Source organism: Miscanthus floridulus, chromosome 5 (assembly GCF_019320115.1).
Source record: "Miscanthus floridulus cultivar M001 chromosome 5, ASM1932011v1, whole genome shotgun sequence".
Lineage (NCBI taxonomy): Eukaryota > Viridiplantae > Streptophyta > Magnoliopsida > Poales > Poaceae > Miscanthus > Miscanthus floridulus.
In genome coordinates, this window is record NC_089584.1 from 123,413,179 (window position 1) to 123,439,407 (window position 26,229).

General features: G+C 47.9%; 1 protein-coding gene and 1 pseudogene across 2 annotated transcripts; one reads left to right on the forward strand and one right to left on the reverse strand.

Moving 5' to 3' along the window:
* Positions 1–21,070: 21,070 nt before the first annotated feature.
* On the forward strand, positions 21,071–25,433 carry LOC136453394 (subtilisin-like protease SBT3.9). 2 transcript variants are annotated; one of them, XM_066453962.1, is made up of 10 exons: positions 21,071–21,198; positions 21,280–21,371; positions 21,500–21,597; positions 22,580–22,735; positions 22,854–23,467; positions 23,601–23,677; positions 23,776–24,030; positions 24,150–24,264; positions 24,355–24,526; positions 24,638–25,433. In XM_066453962.1, the coding sequence occupies exons 1-10, from the start codon at positions 21,100–21,102 to the stop codon at positions 25,177–25,179; spliced, it is 2,220 nt and encodes a 739-aa protein (XP_066310059.1). In that variant the 5' UTR covers positions 21,071–21,099; the 3' UTR covers positions 25,180–25,433. The 2 variants fall into 2 exon arrangements, with proteins under 2 accessions (XP_066310059.1, XP_066310060.1); XM_066453963.1 differs by having other exon boundaries at positions 24,656–25,433.
* On the reverse strand, positions 21,605–22,521 carry LOC136451205 (polygalacturonase At1g48100-like; annotated as a pseudogene).
* Positions 25,434–26,229: the final 796 nt, after the last annotated feature.

Sequence of the window (26,229 nt, forward strand, 5' to 3'; positions counted from 1 at the left end):
TAAGGCTATGCCTAAGTATGTTGCTCCTAACTTGAGAGGACCCAAACTTGTTTGGGTACCATCAAAAAGTGGATGATTGATTGTAGGTACCATCGGCATTGGAGACTTGATTCAATTGATCTTACATTGTTCATCATATGATGAATCAAGTTATGAAGCTTAGTGCACATCCTAACCCAATGCCATGACAAATTGAGTGAGTCCAAGTGCTACAACATACAAGTGTCATATTCAAGTTGTGGTGATTTATTGGATTATTTGATGGCTTGCAAATATTTGAGTTGAAGCTTGCTAATTGGATGATCATGAGCTAACCAAGGTATATCTCTTGTTGATCATTTCATTTGGGTGCATATGAGTTGATTGAATTGGATAAATATGCAATGTTGCTTGCTATGAGATGATTGAATGGATAATTGATTAGTAATCAAGTTTGGATTGATTTGTGTTGGATAAATTCATGAGATGGCTTTTAGTAAGTGGTTTGAATAGATATATGTCTTATGGAAGTATTCAAACAAGTTAGTTTCAAGTTTGATTCACATTTGATGAAGTATAGCTCAATTGTTGAAATCTGTCATATATTGAAAATCTAAGCTAGCTGTGATCTTAGCCATGTTTGAGTGATCAAAACTTATTAGATTGGCATGAAAATTGGTGTACATGCTCTAGACTTATGTTATAAGATGATGTACAATTTTTATGAGAATTGGATAAGAAATGCTTCGGTTTTGGAGTGGATCTTGTCAGCTATAGTGCAGCAGTTTTCAGCATATAGCAGTGCTGGAAGAATTGATATATGGTAGCAATCTAGAAGTAAAATGAAGCTCAAATTTTTACAGCTGCTAGATAACTTAGTAAAGAACATCTCCACTAAATTTCGTGGCATTTGGATTTGTACTTTGGGAGATATGCTTATTTCTTGGAAGGGTACAAAATATGTCAGAAAAGTGACAAATGTTGGATTGATCTAGAGTCACTTTGATTGAAAGGTCCTTAAGTTGGAAACATGTTTACAAGTGTTTGAGGTACCTAAGTTTGGTTTTGAGATGATCTAGAAGCATGACAAGATATGAGTACAAGGCCATTTGATTGTGGAGTGTACTTTGCACACCTTTGGTACTCAAGATGAAGATCAAGATCAAACTCAAGATGAAGATGAAAGTTTAAGTTCTAGTGACTATTGGAAATCATTTGGTAGAAAGAAAAGGACTTAAACAAGAAGAAAGAAAAGGACTTAAAGAAGGAATCAAGGTTACTCACCAAGTTAAGTTCATCACTTGGATCAATCAATCAAGTCATTTCAAGTGAGTATCAAGAATGATTCTTGGAGAGAGGTCACTTCTCCCTAGTGTAGGGGCTTGCCGCCTATGTGTAGGTGAACCAAGTGTGGTACTTGGAAGGCTAACATGGAAGTGGTGATCTGAGGAATATTTGAGATGCTTAGTTGAAGCAATCAAAAGGGTTGATCAAAAAAAGCGTGCAACACCCAAAAGAGAGCTAGTCATGATAACCCTTGCAAGAGGTGTGAAGAAGCTTGTCATTGGTTCAAACCAGACTTGGAAGCTTAGGCAAATCAATTTAGTTCAAGTCAATCATAGAAGCTCATGATAGTGATAGGAGTACAAGCACAAGACAACAATGCAAATGGATATCTAATTTGTTTATTTCAAATGGTATCTAGACTCAAGTATTTTATCAAGAATCAACAAATGATGCCTAGATCAACTCACAAGTGATATCCTATAAGTGGTACTCATGAAGATAGCAAATGTTCAAGAAATGGTTCTTATTGATAAATCCAACAAGTGGTTCCATACTAAAAGATTCTTTCAAATGGTATTCACTTCATACAAGTGGTATCGTATCTATACATAGTATCAATTATGCAAGATGATGGTTCCACAAGTGATCCTCAACTATAAGTGATCATCAAATGAAGAATGCATCCCTCAACTACAAGAACTCAAGTGTATCAAATGGATGACCCATGCTATCACATAGGGGGAGATGTATCACAAATTGATATCAAGATCAAAGATCCTATGTGTGGTATCTCAAGAAGCCCTACACAAGATACAAGTGGTACAAGTTACAAGTGGTATCTACAAGTGGTGTCATTCCAACAATCATGAAGATGTCCATAAAAAATGCAAGATTCAAGCCTCAACCATCTACCCCAAATGCATACCTTTGCATCAATAAGAAGCTCACCTTTTATGGAAATTCATGACAAAGGGGGAGAGAATGTACAAAGATATGAAAGCCTTTATAGGGGGGAGAGATAAATTGTGTAAGGGGAGAGATAAGATAGGAAAGTTTAGGAGGTTGGACATGAATATGGACAAAGAGGGAGCAATATTGGAGAAAAGAGATGGATCAAAATTTCTTGGACAAGAGAAGCACACAAGTAGGGGGAGCAAGCTCATGAACTTTGATTGATTGCATTTGATATGTGCATATTCATGTGCTTGCTTGCATTGCATAAGCTTTCAAATTCAATATGCATGCTTGTGTGGTGTATGCTAGTTGTAGAACTTGAATGATGATCTAATAACTAGCATGCATAGGATGATAGCTAGACACTTGGTATGCTTTTCAAGTAATGCTAGTACCTTGCTTTTAATGTTGATCTCACAAGGTATCTAGTGCTTTTATTTCCAAGTGATATCTAGCTAACCATGGTGCTAAGGATGAACTTCAAGGTGCAACTCCGATTGGTACATGCTTCAAAGGTTTATTCTATACACCTTAGCATCATCCGGTAGTAATTACTCTCCCATAATTTTAATCTATGCATATGTGCGAGCTTTAAATCAAACATTCTAGCACATATGTAGGGGGAGCTAATACTACCATATCGGGTTTGTGGTACTTGTCCAAAATCATTTTCACATGGTAAAATTACTTGGGCAAGCAACATGAATCCAAAAGAGCATAATTTCTATATCTTTGTAGAGTTGTCATTAATTACCAAAAAGGGGGGGATTGAAAGGTCCTTGTGTGGTTTTGGTAATTGAGTGACAACCTAGGTGGACTAATTGTGTTTATATGAGATACATAGGTGATTAGTCCGTAGGAACATGTGTGTGAGCAACATATGCCATGAAGATGAAAATGGCTTGGAGATGTTGCAAAGCTCACACATGTGATGATGAAGGAGCTCATTGCACATGAGACATGACATTGAGTCATGTGATCAAGGTGGAGAAGATCAAGACAAGACTTGGCTTGATGGACCAATTCCAAGCGTGAAGGGCAAGTCGGAGGCTTTGGAGCGATGGACCATGTGGCGGTGAAGCTTGAGCAAGACTTGGCGCCGATGGACATAGGCAACAGTGAAAAGCAAGTGAAGTCAAGATCGATGAACCAATATGATCACGTGATGATATGAAGTGGATCATATCATTGTTGATCATGTTGGTGCATGTGTTGCATTGACATTGGAGGAGATGGAATGGAGTGCGCAAGGCAAAGGTATAACCTAGGGCATTTCATTTCACTGGTCATAGGTGTGTAGAGAAGTTGATGACCGGGTTTAGGATAGATGGCCATACTATCAAGAGGGGAAAACTTGTTTGCATATCGGTCATCTAGTGCCACTTGAGTGATCTAACTTTGCATCATCGCTAGGATTGAGTGGCGTGGCAAGTAGAGTGGCTAATCCTTTGAAAAATGATTATGAAAATGCTAACACACATACACATAGTGGTGTACACTTGGTGGTGTTAGCACATTTATAAAGGAGATGAAGTTAGAGTTGATATGGATCAACTCGGCGTTGGAACGGTGGCGAGAAGGGTTAGGAACTCCACCGGTGGAGTGTTCGTCCGTAGAGTGAGGACAGTCCGACGGTGCCACCAGCGCCCTATATAGAAAAGATAAGGTCCCATAGGGTGGACCAAACTTTGGTCACGCAGTGACCGGACGCTGAGGCTCAGCGTCTGGTCAGTGGTGGCAGTCAGCGTGCAACGTCGGTCTGTCGATCGGACGTTGGCTCTAAAGTGAACGGACGCTGGAGGCAGTGTCCGGTCCTGTTGTCGGATGAAGCAGTGTCACTAGAGAGTGACCAGACACTGGGGCTATGTCCGATCACGTCTGACTAGACACGTCCGGTCGGGGTCGGTATCTTACTGTAAATGACCGGACACTAAGGGTCCAGTGTCCAGTCAGTTGAAGCTGCTGCATCTAGTATGAAGATGACCGTTGAGATTAGAAGAATGCCGTTGAACGTAGGTGACATGTGGCTATCATCGAGCGACCGAACGCTGAGGTCCAGTGTCCGGTCAACACGACCGGAGCGTCCGGTCGACCCGATTTTTGCCCAGTGAAGGGGTAACGGCTAGTTTAGCCCTTGGGGCTATAAATAGAAGTGGGCTTCGGCCATGGCTAGGGCTGAGCACCTCGGGGGACTTTGTGTCCATGCTTGGTAGTGCTTAGGAGCCCTCCATCTCACACATACTTGATAGTGATCATACGATTGTGTGAGTGAGCGATTCTAGTGCGATTGCATCATGAGGTTGCATCGAGTGGCACTACGTGATCGAGTTGCAAGCCGGTGGTGCTTGTTACTCTTGGAGGTTGTCACCTCCTAGATGGCTTGGTGGTGGTCTCCGTCGAAGCCCACAAGTAGCTTGTGCGGTGCTCTGGAGAAGTGCTTTGTGAGGGGCATTGTGCTCGCCCCGCAGGAGCCACGAAGAGCAACTTTAGTAAAGCATGTCAATGAGCTACCCTCACATCTAGGGTAGGTTCTTGCAGTGCCCGACATGCAGGCTTGGCAGGTGATGCCAATTAGCCGCCGAACCACCAAGTGAGCGGTCGACACAACGGAGACTAGCGTGTTGGCAAACACGTGAACCTCGGGAGAAAAATCATCGTGTCAACCTTGTTCTTTCCGTTGATTTTCATCCCCATTACACAAGCTTGGAATTACTTTTATATACATTGAGCTTGTGTTGTTGCTTTTGTAATTAGTTAGCTTGTGTAGCTTGCTAGTTACCTTCTTGCTTGTGTAGCATAGAAGTAGCTCCCTTGCGTGGCTAATTTGGTTTGTGTAACCTTGTTAGTCACATTACTTAGTTTGTGTAGCTAAGTATTTGCGCTCTCTAATTTGGCATTGGTTGCCTTGTTATTGAGCATTGCTAGTGAGCTTAGTTGGCTTTGTGCTTTTGCTTACTAGCATGTGTAGGAGCTCCCTTGTTACTTAAAGTACTAGTGGCATAGGTTTGTGTGACCTTGCTCCTAGAATTGGTTAGGTGATCTCTAGCTAGCCCGGCACCTTTGTTGCTTGATTAGTATCTTTGCAAGGTGCTAGTGAACATAGATAGAGGGGTGTAGTCTTGGCTAGACCGATAGTTTTAATTCCGCTCTTGTTTCGGTTAGCCAACGTGATTAAGTTTTAAAAAGGACTATTCACCCCCCTCTAGTCGCCATCTCGACCCTTTCAAGGGGATGGCCTTACAGGTGAGAGGGAGAGAGTATGAATGCTTCTAAGCCTTATTGCCCATGCCGACAGGTACAGGATGATGGTAGGCTCCCACAACACTGTTTGATGTCAGATGCACATGGGAGGTTCCGTCGTCTTGTTTGGGCATGGTAGATGTCGGTACCTACATACACTATTGATGCCTAGAGGTCTGTGAGGAGTTTCACCATGTGCACTCAGTATAGTAAATCCCGGTGCCCACAACACTGTCGATGCCCAGAGGCATGCAGGGGAACCTTACCATATGGGAGTTTAATAGCACCCACAATACTGTAGGGGAAATGTAGGCGCCTACAACACTGTTTGTGTCAGGGCGGTTGTAGAGTACTGTTCCATGCAGGGTATGGTCCTTGGTGCTGTGGTTTGACTTGTGCGCCTTGCCTTGCTTTTCTCCTCGTGTCTTCTGGTCTCTACCGAGTGGGTGTCCCTAGTCGGTTGATCCCAGTCAGCTCTGATCGTGCTAGTCGAAGAAGAGCAGTGAGCAGGGGCCGAGCGTATCCTCGGTCAGAGAGTGTGGGGTCGGAGTCGGATGTGGATGTGGTGCTTTTAGCCAGGCCTTCTAGTCGAAGAGGCCGTCTAGAGGAAGGCTAATGACCGAACCGAGCGCTTTGGTCGTAGAGGTGGGCCGGAGTTGGAAAATGGTCATTGTTCCTCCTTGGCCTGACCTTCCGATCGGAGATCGGATCACTCCTCCAGCCTATCGCTCAGGTATTTGGGTCGGCCCATGAGTTGTGTACTATCTGCTTGGGCCGAGCTTTTATGGGGAAGCCGGTCCATGAGGGACCCTGGGTTTATGAACCCGACAGGAGCCCCCAAGCCCCTGGGCGATTTGGGCAGAATCGTCTAGGAGATTTTTGTCTTAGCGGTAGGTGCGCGCGAGCGCACCCGCGGGTGTAGCCCCTGAGCCCCTAGGCGGTTCGGGTAGAACCGTCTAGGGATTTTTCGTATTGCCAGTGGGGGAGGTTTTTGTTTTTGTTGGTGGGTACGCGTGAGCGTACCCGCGGGTGTAGCCCCTGAGCCCCCGGGCGGTTCGAGCGGAACCGTCTGGGGGTGTTTTGTTAGCGGGCATGTGTGCATGTTTTTAGTTGAGACAGAGTTTGTCAACCAAGGCATCGTTGTGCAGCCGAGATGGTTAGGCGTGGGGATCGGAAGAGATGGAGCTCGCGGATCCTGGTGTCGGTGCACGCTGTGGGATCAGGAGGGGCAGTTAGTTCATTAGTTTAGGGATCAGGCGAGGCAACAAGGCGGTGCTCATGGATCCTGGCATCGGTGTAGCCCGCGTAGTCGAGGCAGTTAGTTTGTTAGTTTAGGGATCAGGCGAGGCGACAAGGTGGTGCTTGTGGATCCTGATGGGGTGAGATCGGGGTCGCAAACCTAGGGAGTTTTTGGAGCGCAGTCGAAGCGTAGCCGAATGGGGCGAGATCAGGGTTGCAGACCTAGGCGTTTGGAGCGCAGTTGGAGCGTAGCCGGATGGGGCGAGATTGGGGTCACAGACCTAGGTGTTTGGAGCATAGTCGGAGTGTAGCTAGATGGGGCAAGATCGGGGTCGCAGACCTAGGCGTTTTGAGCGTAGTTGGAGCATAGTGAGATCAGGGTTGTAGACCCAGGTGTTTGGAGCATAGTTGGAAGGGGCGAGTTTAGGGTTGCAGACCTAGGCTTTTTTGTCTTGAGCCCCCATGCCTTGTTGGGCCTTAGTAGGGGTTGGTGTGAGTTATGTACGTTACCCTATCTTTGGTTCCTCACAACCAGAGGGGCTAAGTTTTGTCACTTATCTCGATCGCTCGGGCTCGAGTGACGTGCTCGGTGAGTTCACTAATGGGTATGATCGAGTGGAATCTGGGTCCGTCGTTCGTGACAGGGTCAGCATAGCCCTCTTGTGACATTCCACTACTCCTTTACCTGTAACCCGGTAGATGCCTAGGTCATTTCAGAGACCGACCTAGGTGGCCTAACGGCCTCCCCTCGATGGAGATTCGGTAGGCTTAGCGAGAGGTTCAGGATCGAATGAGAAGGTTGAGATGACCCTATCTACGAGACTAGGCGAGGGCCACACAGGGCTCATCTCATTTTTCTCCCCTGGCTCTGTTGGTTGCTTATGTCGAATGAGGCAACCACCGCTTCATGACGCAACACGGAGCGTTGTGATGCATTTTGCTGCACGTGCGATGCTTAGTTCCTGAGCCCCCAGGTGGTTTAGGGCCTGAATCGTCCAGTAGGTATGGGCGTATGGAATGAATGCGCATATGGATGTATGAAATGATTTATAAAGAAATAGAGGGGGCTGGTAGTTTTTACCTTGATGACTTGAGTGATGGGGTTTGGAGAGCTTCAGTCGGAAACATCCGACCAGGACCTGTGCTCGTCGTTCATGATGAAGTCAGCATGGCCTACATGGGGCGTCCCTTTGCTTCCTACCTGTCTCTCGGTGTGTTTTCTTGAGTCGTTCGATCGACTTAGGAAGCCCGATGGTCTCTCCTGGCGGAGATCCCACTTTGGGTTTTTCTAAGTCCTACCTAGGGGTGCGGAGAGCTGCCTACATGTGGTGACATTTTGGTTTTCATGCCTGGTCGTGCGATAGTGGTGGGCCATACCCAGGCCATGTTTTGTCTCACTAGGCGGCGTTCTGTCTGACCCGGTGTCGTTCCATCAGCTAGCGTGCGTCCCATCGGTCAGGGTGTGTCCCATCATTTCCCATCCGCATTGAATGGGGGAAGAGAGAGAGTTTTTTGCTCTGATCTTTTGCCCCTCTTTGGCTGTCGTGTTTCTTCCTTAAATAGGGGGAGGGAGAGGGCTCTCCGTCATAGTCCTTTGCCTGTTGTCCAACTATTGTCTCTCCTCCTTCCTCCTCCTCACCGAGAGTGCCTGTATGCCATGGCGGTTCCTAAGTGAGAGAGATGGTAAGCGAGGGGGAGGACTTATAGATCCTTTCATGAATCCAGAGCGCAATGTTGAGTTGGAGGCTGCCCGGGGTGGTGCTGGCCATCTTTGCCTGAGAAGGGGCGGCTTCCGCCGAAGGGGTGTGGCATGTTGGATTCTGCGAGGCCTTCTTTGGGATGGAGCCATATGCAGAGGGGAAGTTGCCTAGGATCATGCTAGTGGAGGGTTCCGTGCCTGCAACTGCTCAGGTTGGCAAGTTCATAAAGTTTGATGAGATCTCTTTTATCCATGGTGGCCATACTTCGATGGCAGCGTCCCTACCCAGTAGCTGCCTTGACTGCATGAGAAGGTTTGGAGCCCCATGCTCTTCTGCTGAGCATCTATGGGTGCGATGCCTTTGAGGTACCCATTGCGCTCGCCGAAGTTGAGGGAACAGAACCGAGCGGGTCCCTTGAGGTACCCGTTGCGCTCGCCGAAGTTGTGAGCGGAATCGGGCAGGGGCCCCTATAGTGGTGGTTATGTCCGACGGCGAGTGCCATTTTCCTTTGGCATCATGCGATGTCGTCGAGTGGCCATAGTAGTATTTCGAATGGAAGTAGTTTTTTAGCAAAAAATGTAATAGTTGAGTTCATGGGTGAGCCCCTGTGTGAATAGTTTTTGTATCAATGAATACATCAGTCTTGTTCTTTGTGATAGAATCACTATATGTTCCTTGTTTTTATCCTGACGTAGCTATTTGTTTTTGTCCATTCTTTTTCACACCTGCCCGTTAGTTTCATAGGCTGCAACTTTTTTAAGAACCTAGGCATGGCCCGCGGGGCTCGGCTGCTCGTAACCGTAGGTCGTGGCGGGGTGCGTTCAGTTAGGAGTAAGAACAAAGTTACATAGGATAGTCAAAGGAAAAGGAATGCGCTTCCATTCAGGGACAAAGTTGTTTACCATGTGACAATAAAAAAAGAGAGGTAATATTTGGTATTATACCCTCATGTAGACCCCGAGCGACCTAGGCTAAAATTGTTCAGGCCGGGGTGCTTTACAGGAGCAAGCGTTGACTAAAAAAGCGGTTAGACCAAATTTTAGAGGAAAAACAACGTAGTTGTTCAATGTTCCAAGTGTTGGTGAGAATGTTGCCGTTGCCGTCCTCCAGTCGGTAGGTGCCTGGTTGGATTACTTCGGTCACCGTATAGGGTCCTTCCCAAGTGGAGAGTTTGTGTTTTTCCTTTATCAATTGGGTCCTCTGAAGTACGAGATCACCGACTTCGAGGATTCTCCCCCTCATCTTTCTTTCGTGGTACCTACGGAGAGTTTGCTGATAGCGAGCGGAGCGAATGATGGTCATTTCGTGGGCTTCCTCGAGCAGGTCGACTGCGTCTTGCTGAGCCTCCGTGGCTTAGTCGTGGTCAAAAGCCTTCACTCTTGGGGCGCTGTGGTTGAGGTCGGAGGGCAGCACTGCCTTAGCTCCATAAGCTAGGAAGAAGGGTGTGAACCCTATGGATCGATTTGGGGTCATTCTCAAGCTCCAGAGGATTGCTGGGACCTCTGCCACCCATCGTCCAATGTATTTGTTGAGCCGGTCGAAGATGCGTGACTTGAGTCCTTGGAGGACCATGCCATTGGCACGCTCGAGCTGACCGTTGGTTCATGGATGTCCGACCGAGGCCCAGTCGATCCTGATGTTGTATCCATCACTAAAATCTAGGAACTTCTTTCTAGTGAAGTTAGTTCCATGGTCAGTGATGATACAGTTAGGAACGCCGAACCGGTAGATAATGTCGAGGAAGAATTTGACCGCCTCTTCCGAGCGGATGTTGGTGATGGGCATGGTGTCTATCCACTTGGTGAACTTGTCGACTGCTACGAGTAGGTGAGTGAAACCACCTAGGCCCTTTTTGAGGGATCCCACCATGTTGAGGCCCCAGACCATGAATGGCTAGGTGATGGGGATGGTTTGGAGCTCCTGTGCCGACAAATGTGTTTGCCGAGCGTAGAACTGGCATCCTCTAGATCTACGGACGACCTCCTCTACATCTTGTAGCGTGGTGGTCCAGTAAAAACCTTGGTGAAAGGCTTTTCTGACCAGCGACCTTGGGGCCATGTGATGTCCACAAATCCCGGCATGAACCTCGAGGAGGAGCTACTTCCCCTAGTCAGTGGGGATGCACTTCATGAGCACTCCTGATGAACTCCGTTTGTAGAGTATGTCACCGAGCACGATGAAGGTTCTGGCATGTCGAGCGATCCATTGAGCTTCAGTCCTGCCAGGTGGGAGAACCTCCTCGAGGAGGTAGGTGAGTAGTGGCGCTCACCAGTCGGTTTGATCGAGTGCCAATACAACAACGTCGGAGAGTGACGCCGTCCTGAAGGTACTAGGATCAGAGCCCCCGAGCGCTGGCTTAGCACTAGGGTCGGAGCCCTCGGGCACTGGCCTGGCATTGGGGTGTGTCTAGGTCGGACCTTCCAGAACATGGGCGGATAGCTCGTGGAGGTCGTTGATGAAGATCCCGCTTGGGGCGGGTCTCTCCTGGTGGCCAATTTTGTGAGAAAATCGACAGCATTGTTGTCCATTTAGGGGACATGGTGCAGCTCGATCCCCTAGAATTTGTCCTCAAGCTTGCGCACCTCCTGGCAGTACGCTGCCATGAGGGGGCTTTTGCAGGAGGATTCCTTCTTGACTTGATCAACGACCAACTCCGAGTCACCGCAAACATAGAGTCACGTAGCGCCGAGCTCGATGGCGATGCACTGTCCGTTGATGAGAGCCTCATATTCCACGGCGTTGTTTGAGGTCAAAAAATGGAGGCGGATGGCATAGCAGAGTCTATTCTCATCTGGGGAGATTAGAACCACTCTAGCCCCCGAGTCAAGTGCCATTACAGACCCATTGAAGTACATTGTCCAGTACTCGTGGGTGACGTCCAGAGTCGGTAGCTGGACCTTCGTCCATTCGGCAACAAAATCCACGAGAGCCTAACGATCGAATCCGACCGTCAAATAATGTCCAAAACAGGAGAATTCAACAAACTTTTGACACATATGCATATACTATTGACCTAGTTCCACTTGTATTGGAGAAAACATGTTTTGCAGGACTCATATTCGAACAAGTGGAAAACCAAGCAAAAATGCGCAAAGCAGAAAGCGTAAAGCAGATCATACACCAAGGAATCAAGCAAAGGCCCATCCAACTGCCAAATTTGGGCCAGGCACCGACGTAGAAGAGGTCTAGGCCCAGCCAAGAGCCCATAGGAGCAAGGCGGTGGCGAGCAGGGCCAGCCAGGGTGCGGCCGCACCCTAGGTGCGCCCGTACCCCCACCACCGCCTCTTGGGCCCATGCTCCTCCATCGTTTGAATGTTTCCATTCATAGGCGGTTTTGGCCGGTTTCCTAATTTATCAGCGCCAAACCGACCATGCTTCACTATATAAGAAGAGGAAGAGCTCACCATTCAAACACACACTATTTGGAGCTACACACCTCACCCCTCTCTACTTGTACTCTCTTAGTTTTAGTAGTAGAATTTTAGCTAGGAAAGCTATCAAGGAGGCCTTGGCTCCTTGGAAGAGTGACATCTTGGTATGAATAATACTATGAAGAGTTCTTCCATAGTCATGCTCTCATATCATTTATATAGTAGTGCATATAAACTAGAGTATAGTTGTCTTGTTATAATCATGATATATGCATTAGCATATAGTTTGTGTGTTAATATCTTAACATGTTTAACTTCATGCTTAATCATTCATATGGTATGTATGAGTAGAAGTAGAGCTAGGGTTGAGGTGACGGTTCATCGTTCCTTTGGGTTTGCCCATATTCTTCCTTGTCGATCCGTAGGGTCGGAGTCCCAGGGGGATATGGGTAGTTTCATTGTACATGGGCATAGTGCTCGGGTGTACGGGAACCTTCGGATATGACAGTGCCCCCCGATTGAGGGGTAGGCGGTAGGTGGTGACAGCCCTATTCGTCCCTTGTAATCCCCCACGTTCAGGTACAGTGTTGGAGTTTTAAAGTCTCTCACGCTTGCTAGCAGACCAGTACTCGGAGATCTCCCCTTTCATCTTAAAATTAGTTCTAACTCTAATCATATAACTTGTATGATCGTTAGCTGTTCTTTGCGCAGCTATATTAGAACATGCCGGCTCCATGTAGGAATATTCTTTTATTTTTTGTTTTCTCCTTTATCCTTGAGGTTGGCCCAGATATGTGTCCACTATCCTTAAAATATCATTTTTACCCCTGTCAAGAACTACTGGTTTACTAATGCAAGTATGTAATCCTGTTCATGCTCATGCTAGACTCTTATACCTTGCCCTCCTTTGGGAAAATATAAATAACGATACCATGAATACTTCCGGGTGAAATGCTACAACGATAGATCCGTGCGCTTACGGATATTTTCTATAATCATTAAGAACTATCGTAGTTGGTGTTTCTTGGCGGCGTCGCTAAGGTTAACTCAATCTTAGTGATGGTGCCGAGAAATACCAACAGGCATTTCTGGCGCCGTTGTCAGTAATGGACTTAAAACCTTCACACTTGGTGATTGCGCTAAGAAATGCCAACAAGTATTTCTGGCGCCGTTGCCGGGGAGGGACTTAAAACCTCCACACTTGGTGATTGCGCTAAGAAATGCCAACAGTCGCATAGCTGAGCGTCGTACTCCTCCCTTCCGACTCGCGAGCCTAGCGGTGCTGTCCACTCTCTCCCTCGCACTCTCCCTCCCGAGCCCCTCTCCCTCCTGAGCACGGCGGCACGCGCACCCTCTCCGTCCCGAGCACGGCGGTGCACCTTCTACCTCCGAGCCCGGCGGCGCCCTTCTTCCCCACAGTCGATGGCGACGCAGGGATGCCAGATCCGGCCGGTGGCGGCACAGGGAGGCCGAACATGACTGATTGCGGCGCAAGGAGGCCGGATCTGGCCGGTGGTGGCCTAGGGGTGGATGCGCCATAGGCGATGGATCTTCGTTGGGGTCACATGCCCGTGCGGCGGCTGTCCGGAGCAGCACCAGCGGCGGCGACGCACGTGGATCCGACGAGCGGTGGCGCTTGGATTGGCTTGGCGGGCCTCATCGATGGGCTCAGTGGGCTCCATCGACCGGCACTGTTCCATCACGCCACACCATGCCGTGACGTGGGAGCAAGACCATGACGACGACCGTACCAGAACGTGCGCTGACGCCAGGACAAGACGACCTTCCTTGGAAGCCAAGCTTACTAGTTTCTCCCTCCTTCAGGCTCACGACCACTTGGTCGAGAGAACCTCTCTCTGTATGTAACCTGGCCCCTGGACTCTATATAAGGGTGGTTAGGCCTCCCATCCAGGGGGACGGACTCTCGAGACTTTATTTGGGCATCCGTTCTCCTCACTCCTCCTATCTCTTTCCCTTAGCTTACACACCCTATTGTAAGAACTTTAGAGCATTCAAACGAGAAACATGCACTTAAACTATATCTGACACCGGACGTAGGGCTTCGGCACTCTCCTATACACAAACCATGAAAACCTAAATCTAATTACGCCACAAATTATACAGGATTCATCCAAAAAGACATAGCATACCCATTAACTAACTTTTTTGAGCAACCTCCTTTAAAAAAATGAAGATCAAAATCTCCCAACTTATAGTTTGCAGTTCTTGGATCTCCAAAGACGCCAACAATGGTGTCTTTGCTCAGACCGAGGAAGAAGAGTACTTATAAATTATTTGCTCTGGCAACTTTTAAAGGCACCGCCAGTATATATAAATCCTATATTTATACCGACAATCAATTAAGCTAACAACTAGTATAGATTTAATTTACATTGGTGATTGTCTTAATTGCACCGCCGATATAAAACTATGATTTATACTAGTTTTGCCTTAAAAACGTCATATAAATATATTTACGCAGACGGTTTATAATCATGAGCCCACACTTTTGTGCCTGCTTTATGAACCACCGATGGAGAAAAAAAAAACATGGCATCAACATAATTGTTTTTGTACTAGGTGCCGGAAGCAGAAAGTGAAACCAGCATCTTACCAGTCGAAACATAGCCTGTAACTGTTTGGATGCTCATCACAATATTTGCGTATAAAGATGATACGGTCTATCTTTGCAAGAGTGCACCATAAAAACTCACACAAAAGCCAGACATGGAGTGCCATGTAAAATTATACTCCACTTAGGATACTCACGAGTGGCATAACGTCAGAATCACCCAAAAAAACGTGACGGAGGTTAATCTAGGCTTACTAGCAATTATGAGTACTCCACCAAGAGAAGAAATTGCATCGTTGTCACATTGCCTTTAATTTTGCACTTGAAAGATACAGCAATGGCCTGTCTATTCGGTGGCTCGGTGCACCTGGACAGTAACAGTCTTGTACGGAATAGCAGAGATAGCCTAACACTGCGGGTGCTGGGACAATTGACAGGCATGGTGTGCGCTCACGAGGCATGAGTAGGGAGCAAAACGTTACGGATATTTTCCGATCGTAAAACCGAATCTGTTTATAGGGGTTGAGATCTGTCCGTATTCGAGTTCGGATATCCAACATACGATACCGTATCCGTATCCAAATACTCAAATCCCATATTTATGATGTCAATATCCAATCATATCATATCCGACATAGTTGACACTATCCGTATTCAAATCCGAATTCAGACAGAAATATAAAAACAAATATAATATCAGTAATATCCGTGCGTATTGGCTTTCATCCTAGACATGAGCATGGGGGACGCACGCACGCAGTGCCCCATCCAGCACAGCAGTCCTATCCTACACGCACCGTTTCAGCGCACGGGGCAGGAGGGCACGCTGTCGCTGTGGTGGCACACTGGCACGCGCACTCCTCCTTCCTCCGCGCCACGCTGTACGGCGCCTTCATCGTCCGGCCGCCGAGGAGCGGCAACGCCTACCCCTTCCTGGCGCCAGACAAGGAGGTCCCATTCCGCCATACGTGCTCGGTAACCGCTGCTGTACTGCATTCTGGACGGCCGCTTGGCACTGCCGGCCGCGCCGCTCGTGCAAATGTGATAGCTCGTTGAGTGTGGACACAAAGAAGAATCCCATGTTTCTTGTCTCTGCTCTCTCTGGATGAACAGGCGAGTGGTGGAACCGGAATATGTGGTTGACCCTGACGAGTGCGCAAGCACGCAAGCACGTGTGCATCGCGTCATCGATCACTGAAATTGTAAATTGCTGTACCAGAGTACATTTCTTTCTCTGGTTGCTATCTAAGAATAAGCTCTTAACCAGATATTTAAAAAGAAGGGGCAATTGTCTGTTAGACATTTAAAGTGATGGTCCTTTGTTGGCTAACATCTACTTTGGAGCATTTGCTATAAGACACTCTGATTTGATGAAATTAGACCACAGGACACTGCGGACCGGTTACAGCCGGTTGAGGAAAAAAGAAAATTTCGTTCTAGACATCCGGTGCCCCTGAGCCACAGTTGGGTCTGCCCCTGTCTCTCTCACTGACACAGGGGCCCCACCTGCCATCTTCTTCCTCCTCCTTTTCTCCTCTCTTCTTCCATCGCTGAACAGCAGCCACCGCCGTCGACCAGCCTCGGCCATGCAGGTGTACGGACGAGCTGGTGAGCTGCCGCAGCCGCGGCCATGCGGTCTTGCAGACGAGCTGGCGAGCCTCTGTTGTCGAGCGCCACGTGCGAGCAGCCGCCCTCGCTGCTGCTGCCGGTGATAGGAGCGCCACGGTGTCCGTGGCAGGGCGCGTGCTGGTGCTCGGCTGCGTCATAGCCGCGTAGGACAAATAGGCAGGCAAGCGGACGCGGGCAGCGGCGGCGGCATGAGCAACCGTGCCCGAGCAGTGGTGGCGCGTAGCAGGCAGCGGAGACGGCGGCCCGGACAGCAACGGCGCGCGGCAGCGAGCTGCAGCGGTGGCGCGTAGGAGGCAAGCAGCGGCGACGGTGGCGCGAGCAGCCGGACCCAGGCAGCAATGGCGTGCGGCAGCGAGCTACAGCGGGGAGCGCTCTCAGCAGGCAAGCAGCAGCGACGTGAAAATGCCTGCATGTTAGTCAACTAAGGGCCTGTTTGACAGGGCTCTGGCTCCTCTAAAAATGGCTCCGGCTCCTCTGAAGGAGCAGCTCCTCTGGAGGAGCTGAAGCCGTTCTAGAAAAACGTTTGGCAAAACGGCTCCTTCGCACTAGACGACGTGAACCCACAGCAAGGAGCCACGCGAAGCTCGTTTTTGAGGCTTCTCCTGTACAGACAAAAAATGGCTCTGGCTCTTGACCGGCTTCCCATGCGGAGCCCTTTCCAAAATAGACGTTTGGTATAGCATCTGCAGGAGCCAGAGCTGAAGCCCCTGCACGAGCCCTACCAAAAAGGCTCTAAATCTGATCGAGTGTTTATAAAACTGGGATTAGCTTTGCACCGTGGCGATGTTGACGAGGATATGGGCAGAGATGATCGGTTTGCGTGCATTGCTTTTTAATCTCTAGTGTATTTCTGATTTTTTTCCAACAGAAAAGGAGGTATTTGACGTAAGCATGATGTCATGCTGACATCACTCTGCACAGCGGGACGGCCCCGCTTGACCTGCGTTCGGTGTAGCGCCGCTACACGGACGCGCGCCCGGAGGGGTCGCGCAGGGACCTGCACAAAGCGCCTAGCCAGGCTCAGTACCCGAAGGACGCTGGAGACGCCAGCGGCATGGCACTCGGCGTTAGCGTGCTTGGCCAGCCATGGGTAGGGATGAAAACGGTATGGATATTTTCCGACCGTATTCGAAAACGAATCCGTTTAGAGGGGTTGAGATCTGTCCGTATCCGAGTCTGGATATCCAACATCTGATACCGTATCTGTATCTGAATACTCAAATCGCATATTTATGATGTCGATATCCAATTGTATCCTATCCGACATAGTTGACACTATCCGTATTTGAATCCGAATCCAGACAAAAATATAAAAACAAATATAATATCGGTGATATCCGTCCGTATTCGATCCGTTTTCATCCCTAGCCGTGGTGAAGACCCCGATTTGAAACCGAGAGATATCCTTGCGTCTTAGAGACTTAGACTCGAACGGCGATCTCGACGGCCGCCGACGCTTAGACTCAAACGGCGATCTCGATGGCCATCAACGGTTAGACTCAAACGTCGATCTCGATTGCCGCCGGCGGTCTCGACGGCCGTCGACGCTTAGACTCGAATGTCGATCTCGATGGCCGCCGACGCTTTGCGAGCTAGACGGATGAAGCCACGACGTCGCCGAAGAAGACCTGGCTGTGCGTCAGCGGAAGTTAGCTAGCCTGCCAATCCACATCGAGCATCAGCCGTGCCTCGTCGCCGGCCAATTTCATTTTTTGCCACGCCGCCGCCATGGCCGAGCTGAGCAAGCTCGCAGCCACTGCCGCGAGGCCACCGGTTAGCGGAAGAAGAAGGAGCCAGGCGCAAAAAAAAAGAAGTCGGAGGCGCAGTCCCGGGAGAGGAGCCGCGGAAGTCGGAGGCGTAGGCCCGGGCACCGGGGGCGTGGCGCCAAAGCATGCCGCCGGAGGCGTGAGGCCAGGAAACGGGAGAGAGGAAGAAGAAAGCGGCAGGAGCAAGAATGTCATTTTATCGCTGTTCTCTCTCCTCAACTGGCGGCAACCGGTCCGCGGTGTCCTGTGGCCTAATTTCACCGAACCAGAGTGTATTCTGGCAAAATGCTCGAAAATAGATGTCCACCAGTAAATGACCATCACTTTGGATGACCAAGAGACAATTGTCCCTAAAAAGAAAGGTAGACAAGCTCTCTTGCTTGTTCTATTCTGAGACCGAGTCTGTTAACCGTTTTTTATTTGATTGTGTGCAGTAGCAAAGCAGCTCTGAGAGACTATTTTAGAAATTTTCAATAGACCGTGTGGCGCTAAATTCTTAGCTGTTGGACAGACATGGCTAAACGATAAAAAGTTGTAGTTGTTAATATGTTTTCCCTAATGTAGCGGTGTAGCCCTTGGGGCTTTGAAAACTAAGAAACTGTTTGTGTTTTCAGGAAGATCCTTGGAAGGATTTGAAGTCCTTAGCTTCTGAAAATCGCGGTCATGGTCCAGCGCACCGGAGCACCATATGAAGAGGCCGTTTGGCCAGGCTCCTTTCGGCTCCGGCTCCCATAGTGCAGCGTCACTGTAGCGCACAGGAGCTGGAGCCGGGGGATCGGAACTGTCGATGCACGTTAGAACTTCCGATGTTGTCATTATGAAACGAAATGAGAGTACGCCTAATGAGTTCTAGCTCAAACCAAACTTGGATATATGAGTTTGGGGATGTCCAATAGCAAGACATAAAGCACCTGCACTCACAAACACGCACAACCAAGTAGAATGAGATAAACACAAATATTGTAATTCAAAATACAAATTAGACAAGGTTTGTTTTACTGAAGCTCGGGCCTCCACACTAGCCATACGTCCCCGTTTAGGAAGCCATGAGTGACCACTCCGTGGTGCACTCTAGCTGGGTCTCTTTCAATCACTGTCATGGATCCACTAAGCTTGATCTCTTCCCTTGCGGATGCGAGATTGGGCCCTCACAAACTTGCCACGGCACACCACAAGCTTGGTTGCTCGTCGGCGCCTCCTAGCCATCTAGGAGCCAAGATCCAAAAGTACCAAATGTCTCACGAACGATTGACGAAGCCCACAACTGCTCAAGGATTTGGCTTGCTCTCTATTTTGAAATTCACTCAACCCACATCTTGTATTTCTCAAGAATCGCTCAATCTCACAAAGAGAGGGTATATGCAGTGTTCACAAGGATCTTGGTTATGTTATGGATGTTGGGGAGCAGCAGCGAGCCCTCCAAATGAGGGGGAGGGGAAATAAATACCCCACACGCGCGAACTAGCAGAACATCGAAACTTCTTATGGAAACCTCGGAACTTTTGACGTACGTCGGAACTTCCGACAAAAAATGTTGGAACTTCCGCAAGTCCAAAAATAGCGCATGTCACTCTATGAAAAACGCTATAACTTTTAGCTCCAAACCCACTAGGGGGCCTAAATGCACTTTTTGTCCAATAGTGCAACATTTGAAGAAGCAATTCGTTCTCGCAAATGGATGGATTTGGCTTCACTAGGTTTATCCTGGGAAATGTGAACGAGGCTTGATTGTGTTTTGGTGTTTTGGTGAGGGTACGCTTTGCTTTCTGGACCGAGCGTGTGTTCCATCCCAAATTCCCAATGTTGTAAAATGTTTTGTCTTGATGAAGCTGCGGGCTTGGTCCTTTTTACTCTAAAAAATGTAAATTGCATTCAATAATAGAGATTGTGTAATTAGTAAGTAGTTAATTATTACTTCATTTGATTTGGTATATTTGAGACATTCACGATGGTGGTGGAGCCCAACATGAGGGTGCTGCTTTTGTTGTCGATGTCAGCCTGAACTCGCACCTCTTCTGCATGGTGGTCGACCACAACTTCACTGTCATCAGCATGGATGCGGGCTATACCTCTAACATGAACGCGAACATGCTCGTGCTTGCCTCGGGCCAGACCGTGGATGCGCTCATGACCACCAGCACTGATCGGGAGCTAGTACATGGAGGTGTTCGTGCACACACCATCGAGTTGGGGCTCAGCCAACTGCCTTGCGACTCGTCACAGATGAGGTGCAATGGGACCACCACCGCCGTGGTGACGAACGACATCTGCTCATCCCCTCTCATGTACCCTAAGACATCTCTCCGAGGGGCACATGTGAACGACGTGACAGGCTCTTCATGACCTACTTCTCGGATGGCTCGCCGCCAAGTGACATGGCGATGGCGCTGGGGACCAAGTTGAAGAGGTTTAACTAAGCTACAATTTGGTTCTCCCTTTGCTTTGTTCTTTATACTTGTGTTTACTTTCATTGCTTTTAGGTCTTGTTAAGTGACAACTAGGATTCATGCTAGTGTGTGCTTAGCATGGGTTTCATTCTTGTTCTTAAGGACCTTAATCTTAGTGTGAAACTTTGCTAAGGACATGGTTAGCTTGTTGGCCCTAAGAACTTTCTTGATCAATTTGCTTTGTAGAAGAACTTAGGCGCTAAGAAGGTTGGGGGTTTAGTTTTTGCATAGGCTAAGGTTTGTTTCTTTAACATTTAGAGCCCAATTCAAGTCCCCCTCTTTGGCCATAATGTTCATACACCAATCAAGGCCTTAGGGTCGACGAGCGGCCCATGGGTCAAACCTTAGAACGGGTAGGCGAAAGAAGGGGTGGCATCAACTGGCACGGTGACGGCATTAGGCAATGCGACGTAGTTCTGTCGTCTTCTATGCTCTCTTCTCTATAGGATTGATGGACGTTTTTTGTCTCTGTGGCAGGGGCGGCAAAACCCTAGGACATGTTGAGTCTTTCCCCTAGATGAAAAAAATGATTAAACACAATATGAAAGCATCAAACCTCGCTAACACTGACTTAGAATAAACCCGAAAAATCACTTATTTTGTGGCAGTAGATAAATCTTCTTTTGTTTGAAACATCATTTTACAAATCCTCGCTAATGAAACTGTTACCTCTCTTATACTGACATGTCCTAGGACGTACGGTTTATTTCGTATATTCCAGTCCAAACAATACTGGTTGTAAGGAGGTGGGGCTACGAGAAGAACATGTGGTGTTGGAGTTTTCCTTTGGACTAATTTTTATGTAATTTTGTTGACCAAGGGAATAGAATCTTCTTCATATATAAACGTCTATAAATAGCGGCACATTTGTGGCACCTATCAGGAACCAACATACAGCATAGGAAACGGGGAAACATGGGATTCTGTATTCCATCGCGTGCCCCGGTGGCTTCAGCGCTCCTGCTTTACCTTTTCTTGCCTTTACTACTGGGGGCACATGGAGGATCCCGTAGGGTAAGCATGCATGCCCGATGCATTGCTAACAGCTTTGTAAGAAGCTTCCAAAATCCAAACTCTAATCAACAATCTTTGTAGCTATATATTGTATACCTAGGCGATGTGAAACATGGACACCCCAACGATGTCATCGCTTCGCACCATGATCTACTCAGCAATGTTCTTGGAAGGTACGTACGTGTCCTCCTCTTAAAGTAGTGAAGCCATGTTACTTGCTGATTCTTCATTTAAGACGACTGATCCTGATGAATGATGTGCAAATTCATGGTTGATCGTGTCCTGTTATTTCCTCTTCCAGTATGGAGGATTCATTGGCTTCCATGGTTTACAACTACAAGCATGGCTTCTCAGGCTTCGCAGCGATGCTCACGGAAGACCATGCTGATCAGCTTGCAGGCCAGTCCTTTCAGTCTTTTTGCTCAAACTGGAATTCGCTGTCTCACTTGCTCTTAAGCCACGAAACCAACCAAAATCGCTTTTGGTTAAATCGGTTAACTTGGTTAAAGACAATACAAATTATTCCTCCACGAGTAATAATTCAATACTAAATTTGCATGGGAACCTCCAGACAAGGAATGCATCCTACAACTTTCCCAAAAGCAAAAATTGAAAGCAACTAGGAATACTTGCAATAACCGGAAGAGTCTCATAGAAATATATATAAAATATGTTAAATAAGCAAATTGATAGAACATAATCGCAAACAGTTTCATGCTGGTCGATGATGATGGGGTTGCGCACGGCGTCCATGTGCATGTTCTCGACGGAGTCGGAGCCGGAGCTGCCCTTCCACGTCTTGATCCGGACGGCGTTGTCCGAGTGCCAGATCACCGCGTAGTTCACCGTTGGCCACGCACGCCCGCGTGCCCTGCTCGCCCAGGCTCCCGATGCTCATGCCGTGGCCGACCACCGGGGCCGCAGGGAGGTGACGTTCTCGGTGTGCATGTTGAGGGTGCCGGCGCCGATGGTGACACACAGTCGTCGGAGTTGGAGACGGCGGTGTTGCTGATGAGGACGTCCTGGGCGTTCTCGACGTGGATGCCGTCGGTGTGGGGGCACAGCGTCGGGGAGCTAATGGACAGGCCGCTGACGTGCACGCCGCGGCAGGTGTCGAACTGGACTGGGCTGTTCTTCACCTTGAGGCCTTGCACTTGCACCGTCACGTTGTTGGCCATGACCCATGAAAGACCTCAGTGCCTGATTATGGATAGGGCAGAGATCAACGTCAGCCCGTCGGATTTTTTTAACCGGTTTCAAGGATTTTTTTTTCTCACCATTACTTACTCTTCACTTGATCACTTCATTACTGTAGCTGAACATTTGTCAGTGCACCGTTAAAGTAACCATACTTTTTGTGGCTTCTAAATTAACTCTGCAGAGCTTCCTGAAGTCATCAGTGTCCATCTAAGCAGAAGCTGCAGAGCGACAACCACTCGTAGCTGGGACTTCCTTGGGATGAACTACCAAATGCCCAGTGGACTACTCCATAGAAGCAGATACGGAGAGGACATAATCATTGGGGTCGTCGACACCGGTTAGTGACCAATCACAATCATGATCCATGAATTGATCACATACTGCAAACACATGTCTTTTGGCGACCTGTCTAGTGCAAGTCCAAGGTCCACCAACACACCCCGCTGTCCCCTCAGGTATCTGGCCAGAGTCGAAAAGCTTCAGCGACCAAGGCTACGGGCCCGTGCCTTCACGATGGAAAGGCGTGTGCCAAGTCGGGGAGGCCTGGGACCGCAGCAACTGCAGCCGCAAGATCATCGGCGCGCGGTTCTACAGCGCCGGCCTGCCCGAAGAGATACTGAAGACCGACTACCTGTCGCCCCGGGGCATCGCCACCCACGGCACGCACACGGCCTCCACCGCGGCAGGCTCGGTCGTTGAGGCGGCCAGCTTCCACGGGCTCGCCGCGGGCGCTGCGCGTGGCGGCGCGCCCCGCGCCCGCATTGCCGTGTACAAGTCCCTCTGGGGACAAGGCAGTGGCACCAGTGCAGGCTTGCTCGCGGCCATCGACGACGCCATCCATGACGGGGTAGACGTGCTCTCGCTGTCGCTCGCTCTTCCCGAGGAGAATTCGTTCGGCGCCCTGCATGCCGTCCAAATGGGGATCACCGTCGTGTACGCGGCCGGGAACGACGGGCCAAGTCCGCAGACGCTTGAGAACACGGCTCCGTGGGTCATCACAGTTGCCGCGAGCAAGACTGATCGCTCGTTCCCGACGGTTATCACGCTGGGAAACAAGCAACAGATAACGGTATGAATTGTTTGAATACATACAAATGCCGACACTGAAGAATCACAAGGCCACCATGATTTTGTTTACATAGAAGCAATGAAGGATATGTTACTGATCTTGAGTATAAATACAACTCTTGCCAATTTTTCAGGGACAATCTCTCTATTACCAAGGGAAGAACTCAAACTCATCCAGGAGCAGTTTCAGAAGTCTTGCCAATGGAGACCAGTATGCAAAGCCATTAATTTTACTTTATTTTCTGCAAATGCTCCAAAAATTCTGAAATTGACAGCAACTTTTTAACTTAATTTTGTGCCTTCTCTTAGATGCACGCAAGATGATTTGAACGGTACTGATATTAAAGGGAAATTCGTGCTTTGCGCAACGCAACATTCACCAACGACGTTTGGCCCATTCACGTATTTCTCAGTCGCGTGGCAAAGCATCGTGAATGGAGGAGGAACTGGAGTTATTTTTGTTCAATACACGACTGACATTCTGCAAGACATGGGTGACTTTCCATGGGTTCTTGTGGACATTGACACTGGTAAAAAGATAAAAAAGTATATCGACTCCGCCAGGTACACCACTTCCTGGATCCTCATTAGCACGTACAACAATGCACATAACAAGCTAGATCAATTCTTTCCCTATCATGAGCTGGGCCTATCTCCGGTAAATTTGTGGTAGTTTCAAGCAGCTCACCGGTGGCGAAGATTGAACCAGCCCGCACCAGTACAGGTGCCCTGCTAGCCCCAAAAGTGGCATCATTCTCCTCCAGAGGTCCATCACCCGACTACGCTGATATTATCAAGGTACATAGAGTCAAATGTTGCGTCTAACAGTCTGTAGGCGCAAACATGCCATCACCTGTTGTCTCACAGCAGCCTTTGCTTCCTCCACAGCCTGACATAGCTGCACCTGGAGCCAACATCCTAGCAGCAACAGGAAATTCTTACGGGATTAAGTCAGGGACATCAATGGCTACCCCACATGTAGCTGGCATCATCGCGCTGTTGAAAGCTCTGCATCCAAACTGGTCTCCTGCTGCACTGAAATCTGCAATCATCACCACTGGTAATAAAACCAAACACTGCTTTAGAAGACGATTTGACTTCTGAAGCCATGATTACTTTACTAGGCAATACGTTACATGTATTTACCTCTATTTCATTTTGAATGCTGAAGCATCTGTAACTGATGAAGATGGCATGCCAATACTGGCTGAAGGATTGCCTCGAAAGATTGCCGACCCATTTGACTATGGAGGTGGGCACATCAACCCTAACAGAGCCGCAGATCCTGGACTGATTTATGACATCAATCCAAAAGATTACAACTACTTCCTTGATTGTACCATCAAAACATCTGTTAGCTGCAATGCAACATCGACACCTGGGTATCTCTTGAACCTGCCATCCATCTCAGCTCCAGATCTGAGGTATCCAGTTACCATGTGGAGAACTGTCATAAATGTAGGCGAGGTCAATGCAGTGTACCATGTTGCAATTGAGAACCCGGCTGGAATCAAGATCGAAGTTGAGCCATCTGTTCTTGTATTCAATGCTGCAAAAAAAGTTCACACATTTCAAGTCAAGCTATCACCTCTGCGGAGGTTACAAGGGGATTATACATTTGGAAGCCTTACTTGGTACAATAACCAAAAGAAGGTCAGGATTCCAATAGCAGCCCGGATCACGATGTATGATTTATTTGCAGATGTTGCATAACTACGGTGGACCATTTTATCCTGCATGGCAGCGCTCATTATCAAAGTTTTTTAGTACTATCCAAAAAAATTAAGAAAATAAGACATGACAATTGTCAAGTTTCATCGTGGCTTGTATTTATTTTGCTCGTAGCCAAATAGGCTATGCGTTGTCTAGATCTGTTTGTTATGTTATATACAACTCTGATAACTATGCCAACTTCCTTTTGTTGCTGTACTTTTCAGTTCTACTTCAATAAATCTCTATCTCTATATACTAAAGTAAATAGTATTTCTTTTTTGTCCAAAAATTGATGGTAAAGAAGTACGATTGGTCACAATTGTGCAATAGGCAAGGTGCACCCATCACAAGCGAGTGGTAGAACAGCTCATTAATACGATCGCACGTGGCACATCCTCCTCGCCACCAAATTAATCGGATATGGAATTGAGAAGGTAAAACAAGATATCCCTTAGCCCACATCGTTGCTACCGAAAAAAGATATACGTTTGCACCCACTTCCTTCCCCTCTCGTCTCTTCTCCATTTTGCAAGTGCTTTTCCTAAGAGCGGCAATGCTACATGTATTTACATCTGTTTTGTTTTTGTAGCACCCGGTTTTAAGAATAAAACCAGATACACACCATATGTGAGCCCAGGAAGTCAAATCTCACATATAGCTACAAATAAGGGTAATATCAATAGACAATGCTTAAATACATAACATATTAGTATAAAGAATATAACCTCAGAGTATAGACAGCGGAAAGACAACTCCGATCCTCAAGCGAAGACTCCAGTTCCACAGGGACAACTGACTGGTTGATCACAAGCCTAATTCCTCTAAACTCTAGCAATCTGTTACTCATCCGGGATTTTCATCCAAATATTTGAAAAGTAAAGCAAGCGTAAGTACATGTCGTACTCAACAAATATAGCATGGGGTTCATGAGGCTCAAAAGGCTGACACTGGTTAACTGCGATTAGCTTTTAGTGAGTCATGATTTTAGCAAAGGAGTAGTAACAAGTTTATCACAAGCCCATATAAACACATGATCAGGTAAACATGAAT

What these genes read in the sequence shown, in the direction of transcription:
- LOC136453394 (XM_066453962.1), top strand. Translation starts at nt 21,100, where the DNA reads ATGGGATTCTGTATTCCATCGCGTGCCCCGGTGGCTTCAGCGCTCCTG. An exon ending in CATTGGGGTCGTCGACACCG is followed by an intron (nt 22,736 to 22,853) that starts GTTAGTGACCAA and finishes CTGTCCCCTCAG; the next exon opens with GTATCTGGCCAGAGTCGAAA. An exon ending in ACTACGCTGATATTATCAAG is followed by an intron (nt 24,265 to 24,354) that starts GTACATAGAGTC and finishes CTTCCTCCACAG; the next exon opens with CCTGACATAGCTGCACCTGG.